General features: G+C 37.7%; 1 protein-coding gene across 1 annotated transcript in view; it reads left to right on the forward strand.

Annotated features, from left to right (window-relative positions):
• Nucleotides 1-7115, forward strand: part of NDC80 (NDC80 kinetochore complex component) — a 71995-nt gene that overhangs the window by 26631 nt on the left and 38249 nt on the right. The window contains exon 10 of the mRNA XM_007935618.1: nucleotides 3124-3329. Within this exon, the coding sequence (XP_007933809.1) occupies nucleotides 3124-3329 (206 nt within the window). The remainder of the gene's footprint in view (nucleotides 1-3123; nucleotides 3330-7115) is intronic.

Consider the following 7115-nt stretch of genomic DNA (forward strand, 5'->3'; position numbering starts at 1 on the left):
GTTGTTGTTGTTGTTGTTGTTGTGTGCCATCGAGTCAGCCAAATCACTATAACTAGTTTTAAAAAAAAAAAAAAAGGAAACAATTTACTTAAACCAATTATTAATTTATTTTAAACTGCAATTTGGAAATGAATAATTTCTTGTGGTACAAGTAGGTTATAACAGTGCCAGGATATCACTTCTCCCAGACCTCAGTATGATTATCTTAGCCACTTTAGTCATGAGCATCCTCATACATTCACCCCAGCCTGCTGTAAAAATACTGTCATCTTCTATGTGAACCATGACTCACAGAAGTTTGGTAAGCATTGTTCTATATAATTCCAAATATATTAAATTTGATAATAATTCCCCATAGTAGATATTAGGCTAATGTTTCATGTAACTCTCAGCTGTTAGAGTTTATCTATACTAATTTAGCTTTTATAGATCTAGACAGTGAATAAATGATATGAATTATTTGGCTTCCATTACAAGATTTCTAAGTACTCATGTTGTTAGTTTCCATCTTAGTTTCAGCAGTCTCCACAGTTTGCAAAATGCCACCCAATAAATCCAAACCAAACCCACTGCTATTGAGTTGATTCCAATTCATAGTGACCCCCATTGGGTTTCCAAAGTAGTAAATCTTTACAGAAGTAGATTGCTCCATCTTTCCATTGGGGTGTCTGGTGGGTTTGAACCACCTACCTTCTGGTTAGCAGTCAAATGCCTTAGGCACTCTGCCATAAGAGCTCCTTGCAAAATGCCACAGAGGAGTTAAGATAAGCCTTGATCAGCTAGAAAAGCAATGTAAGCAACTGTGGATTACAAATGCTAAAAAAAGAATTTCTGAATCTCATTTGGTGAAAGAACTACTGGTTCATATAATCGCTATTATTTGTATGACCATACCCTCTTGGTACAATATAGTCAGCCTTTTTATGTGTGTAGTTTGAGTGAAAGTTTACAGAGCAAATTAGCTTTCCATTCAACAGTTTCCACACGTTTAATATAGGCTTTTTTTTTTTTTCTTAATTGTGATTTGGGTGAAAGTTTACAGACCAGACTGGTTTTCCATTCAACAGTCCATACACATTTGTCTTGTGACATTTACTGCAAATCCCCACTCTGTAACAGCGTTCTTCCCACTTCCTCCCTGTATACAACCCTTCCCTTCATCCTTCCTTCTCATCCCATCCCGCCTTCCTAGCTCTATCCCTGGTACTAATGTCTTAATCTCATATACTTGATTGTTTTAATGAGTCTATACCTTCCTGATACTACTGTTCGTTCACCTTATAGGTCTGTCTGTTGTTTGACAGTTGAGTCAGGAGGGTTAAGTTCAGTTCCTGGTTTCAGGAGTGTCCAAGGGGAATAATCTTGGGGGGTTCCACCAGTCTTCCATCAGACCAGTAAGCCTGATCTTTTTTATGATTTTGAGTTTTGTTCCACATTCTCCCCTGCCCTATCTAGAACCTCTTATTATCCCTTTCAGAGCAGTCAGCAGTGGTAAGCATGCACCATCTAGTTCTGGTCTCAGGGTCATTGAGGCCAGGTTTAATTTTCTTCATTAGCCCTTTGGACTAATTGTTTCCTTGTATCTTTGATTTTCCTCACTCTTCTTTGATCCAGACAGGGAGAGACCAATAGTTGCACTTTAGATAGCCACTCACAAGCTTTTTTTTTTTTTGTGATTTGGGTGAAGATTTACAGAGCAAATTCAATTTCCATACACCAGTTCACATATACTTTGTCTCATGACATTGACCACAGTTTGCCACAATGCAACAGCTCCCCTCCCACTTCCTCCCCATAGTTACCTCTTCCCAGTGTCCATCACTTCATGCATTCCTGCCCCTTGAGTTGTCTCCCTGTGCGTAAGCAGCCCTTCTTTCTTCCATGATTGTTCTCTCCAAGGAGTGTATCTACCTGAGGTAAATGTTCAACTCATATGCCTGTCTTTTGTTTGGCTGGAAACCACAGGTGTGGGTTCAATTCCAGACCTGGAGGGCAGCTAGGGGCCATAGTCTCAGTGGTTCCACCAGGCTCTATTGGACCAGCAAACCTGGTCCCCCCCCCCTTTTTTTTTTCTCCAAATGATTTTGAGTTTTGTTCTACATTGTTCTCCCTCTCTATCAAGGATCTCCTACATAGATCCCCTTCCAAGCACTCACAAGCTTTTAAGACCCTAGTCACTTCTCAGGAGCTCTGGTGGCGTAGCGCCTAAGACATTTGACTGTAACCAGAAGGCTGGCAGTTCAAACCTACCAGCCACTCCTCAGAAGGAAGATTGGGCAATCTGCTTCTGTAGTGATACTGCCTCGGAAACCCAAGGAAGGGTCGCTAGTGTCAGATCTGACTCGACGGCGTGAGTTTGGTTTGGTTTTGGTTTAGTCACTACTCACCAAAGTAGGATGTAGTACATTGTCTTTATGTGGACTGTGTTATGCCAATTGACCTTACTGTCCCCCAAGACTGTGGTCTTGAATCTCTATACCCAGCAACTCATTCCCTCAAAGTGTTTGGTTAAGAGTAAGACATTTTGTAATTTTGTCCCATATATGTTCTACTACATTCATGGATATATTTGTAGCATATAATATAGTCATTCTTCATGACAGATTTTGGTAAATAGACAATGCAAGAGCCTAACCACAGTGTTTACTTAATATCTCATGAAGGCTCTGAAAATCTCAGCAAAATAAGAATAAGCTGAGGTATTTTAATATAAATACTTTTATGTTTGTAAAAAACAAATTTGTGATTTGTCTGACTTATTACAGAGAATCATGCAGGAGTATTAAAAGCATCTGAAATGAATATTAACAAAGATAGACTATCCCTAATTGTAATTATTATGTTTGGAACCACTTTTTTTTTTACCCGGCACTTTCTAAAATTCGTAAGGAGCCAACAGGGATATAAAAGTTTAGCATAAAACTTTAATTATATCATTTTTCAAACATGTTAGTAGCAGAGTAGGATCAAACAGAATCATCCAAAAAGTAGGGAGTAGGGGGTAGAAAATATATATATTTATAACTTAGAAATTTAGACACCCTAGTGAACTCTTAAATAATGGCATCAATTTATTTGCAGGGATTGAGGAAACGGAACAAACTTACTTTTGTCTCATTTCAGAACTAGAATGTGAAACAATAAAACAGGAGAATACTGCACTACAGAATATTGTGGATAACCAGAAGTACTCAGTTGCAGATATTGAAAGAATAAATCATGAAAGAAATGAATTGCAGCAAACCATTAATAAATTAACCAAGGACCTACAGGCCGAACAACAGCAGTTGTGGAATGAGGAACTAAAATATGCTAGAGGCAAAGAGACGGTATGTCACACCATTTCTAGAGTAACAACTCATCAGAGCTAACCTTTATAATGGTCTATCTCAATTAAGAAGAATGCAATGGGTAGAATAAAGAAAGTAGAATTTTTCAGCACTAACTAAAACACAGTCATCCCTTTGTGTTAATTCAGTAACACTCCAATTTCCCTCGGTCAGATTTAAGGTAGTCTTCGTTTTCTAACAAAGTCTCTAAGCATATGAAAATAATTTTCATAAATCTAATGTCTTCACTCTGTAGAGGAAAAAAGAGTCACATCTTCATTAACCTATTCAGTACACCAACATTTATTTAATGTTTACTATGGGTCAGTTAAGGAGCTCTGGTGTTGTAATGGTTATTCCATTTGGCTGCTAAACAAAAGGTCAGTGGTTGGAACCCACCAGCTGCTCCACAGAAGAAAGATGAGATATCTGCTTTACAGCCTTAGAAACCCAACGGGAGTTGCTATGAATCGGAATCAACTTGACGGCAGTGAGTTTGGGTTTTGTTTTGTTTTGTTTTGTTTTGTTTTTAATGGGTCAGTTTAAAAGAGCCCTGGTGGTGCAGTGGTTAAGCATTTGGCTGCTAACCAAATGGTCAGCAGTTTGATCCCACCAGCCTGTCCACAAGAGGAAGATGTGGCAGTCTGCTTCCTTAAAGATTTACGGCCTTGGAAACCCTATGGGGCAGTTCTACTTAGTGTCTGGATCGACTCAACGACGTTGAGTTTATTGGTCAGTTACCATGCTAAACTTACCGGAAATAAAGATAAAAAGACATAGACTTTCCCCTCAAGAAACCTACAATCTAGTTTATATATTTCTACCATAAGATCAAACTTCAGTTATAAGCTTGCACAGGGTACTAAGGAAGCAGAGTATACTTAACCCAGACTTAGTGTTTATGGTGTGCGGAGATGGATGGAGGTGCTAGGAAAGGCTTCCTTGAAGAGATAACACCTGACCTAAATTGAGAAGTATGAGGAAGAGTTAACATGGCAAAGGTAGGAGTGTCAACAAGAAAAAGATTGGGTTGAAAAGCTTAGAGAGAAAACAGCTTGACATTCTGGAGTTGTGAGGTTTTTATATGACTGGAGCTTAACAGCAAGGGATAAAGTAGCAAGAGATGAGCTTTAAGAAATAAAGTTAAACCAGATGTGGACTCTAGACTTTCTGGAGCCATAGAGGATGGATGAACCTCTGAAACTATTGCCCTGAGATAATCTTTAAAATAGCCACTGAAGTCTTAAAACTGAACAGTACTTTAGCTAACTAGTAAAAAATGCCAGCCTTGAGCATTATGCTTTATTTAAAAACTATCTACGTGGGATCATAATGAGAATAGCAACTTGAAAAGTTAGATGAGAACCTTAGAGGGCAGTGAGTTTTTGTTAATGAAGGAGGAACAGTTCAGAAAAGGAGGATGAGAATGGTTGCACAACTTTAAGAATGTGATCAATGGCACTAAGTTTTGCATGTAGAAATTGCTGGATTGTGTGTTTTACTGCATATATTCTCAACAACAAAATAAAATTTAAAGGAAAAAAAAATAGACCAGATGGTGAAGACTTTCTCATATTTAGAGGTTTGAACTTTATCCTGAAAGCTTTAAAAAGCCCTCAAATTTTTTAAGCAAATAATCAGCCTTCACAGGATCTCATTGTTGGTAATGTGAAAAATGGGTTGGAAGGGAGCAAGACAGTCATATATGGATCCATGGCAGTAATCTGGTGAGAAATTGCAAGTTAACTTAGACATTATTAGTAAAGATTGAAAGAAGTAGGTGAATTCTGGCTACTTGGGAGATAAATAAGTCACAGTGTAGATAATGCAGGTGTCTGGCTTGAGCAGTTGGACAAGTAGTAGTAGCACTCATTTAAGAGAAGGAAGAAGTTACTAGAGGAATGGGAATGGCATGTTGGATATATATCCATGAGGTGCCTAAGTAATAATGTATAATAGGCCACATGGGGTCTGGACCTCAGCATAAAATATTTGGGTTTGCATTGTGGTTCGGCAAAAATCTATATATTGTGATTGCACTCACAGGATTAGATGAATTCTCCAAGGAGAATGTGTAGGATGAGGATAGAACTCTTGGAAATACAGGCATCTTGGGGTAGGCAAAGGCCCATTTAGAGGCCTAAAAGGAAACCATTACTTCAACTGATAGTTATGAATCTCATCTCAGGCACTGTGTGGGAAAAAGGAAGTTATGAATCCCTGAACTATGTGAAGTCTGTGTTTGACTAATTTAAATCAGCCATACTAAAAATACTAACTTTTTTATTTGGGAGACCAGACCGGAAAGAAAGAAAAACCTGAGAAATTGTTAAACAGTGGCCTGATGAGGGGACCAGAGTTAAGGGCAGTGGACATTGCGAAGAAACCCTTTGGATACTAGGTACCTAGGAGTCAAGAGGGATGACGGTAGAGTTCAAAAGATGCACAAACATCATCCATCATCTTTTTTCTGGACTAATTTTTATTCCACATGCTAACTCTGATCAGTGGCAGTTTTCTAGAGCTATATTGAGGTAAACATTAGGCTGCATCTGGACTGATCAGGAAAGAGTGATAAGTTTTCAGTGCCTACATTGATTATAGGAAGGAGAAATCAGAGACCAGTGTGCCACATGTTTGCTCTCTCTGCTGTGAGGCACGATAAAGTACATGGGCATGTGAAAGCTGTTTTCACTGAATAACAATAATAGTGACAACAAAAGAAACGTCTAGAAAACCCAACATTCTAGGACCTACACACTTTAGTCATCTCTGGAAAACTACTACATTACAATATACTACTTAAAGTGATATCATGATTCATTAATGAAAAAACTGAAATGTAATGTTAATATTGCTTTTGAGATCTGGTACATTTTTGAAAATTGTAAATTATGTAAGTGAGTTTTGGAGGTGTGCTTTTGGTACTACATTGTTTTCATTCAAATTATTCATTTTTAGGATGAGTAGCAACTGGAAGAAACTAGGTATAAAATGGAGGAAGCAGCATGAAAATAAATTACACGTCAGATAGTGATAAGTTTCATACACTCACTGCCATCAAGTCAGATCTGACTTATAACGACCCCTCCTTGGGTTTCCGAGGAAGTATACTTTGATTGGTATGCCCAGTCTTCCATCTGATGAGTGGCTGGTGGGTTTGAAACTCCAGTCTTCTGGTCAGCAGTCAAATGCCTTAGGCACTACGACACCAGAGCTCCTAAAGTTTTATAAAGAAAAATGAAATGAAAAAAAAAAACATGAGGAGGTAGAAAGAGAAATTTATGGACTATATTAGACAAAAAGCCTTTCTGATGACATCATTTGAACAGCTTTGAAGAAAAGCTTGTGAGTGGGAAATGTATGTATGTTTCTAAAATATTTTTAGTTAAAATAATATTTTGACACTTAAATGATTACATTTCACTTGCTAGGATAAATGGAATGCTGTAATTTGTACATTGGCAAAACTAAGTTTTGTTTAATTTTTTGTAATTTATCTGGTACTTTAAAAAGTAAAATTTTAAAATTTTAGTTAATACCTCAATGTGAACTCTTACTCCTATTTGTCTGGTAAATGGAAGAATAGTAGTATATGGCTTATTAATCAATTATAATTTTTTAATTGTTCTACAGATTTTTTGTAAACAAAACTTTTCCTTTGTGTTTTTTTAGACAGCTACCCTTACTAGGGTAGGAGCTCTGGTAGCATAGTGGCTAAAGCACTTGACTGCTAACCAGAAGGCTGGCGGTTCAAACCCACCAGCCACTCCTCGGAAGGAAGGT

The sequence above is a fragment of the Orycteropus afer genome, unplaced genomic scaffold (assembly GCF_000298275.1).
Source record: "Orycteropus afer afer isolate SDZICR_OR568_19922 unplaced genomic scaffold, OryAfe1.0 scaffold00030, whole genome shotgun sequence".
NCBI classification, from domain to species: Eukaryota; Metazoa; Chordata; class Mammalia; order Tubulidentata; family Orycteropodidae; genus Orycteropus; species Orycteropus afer.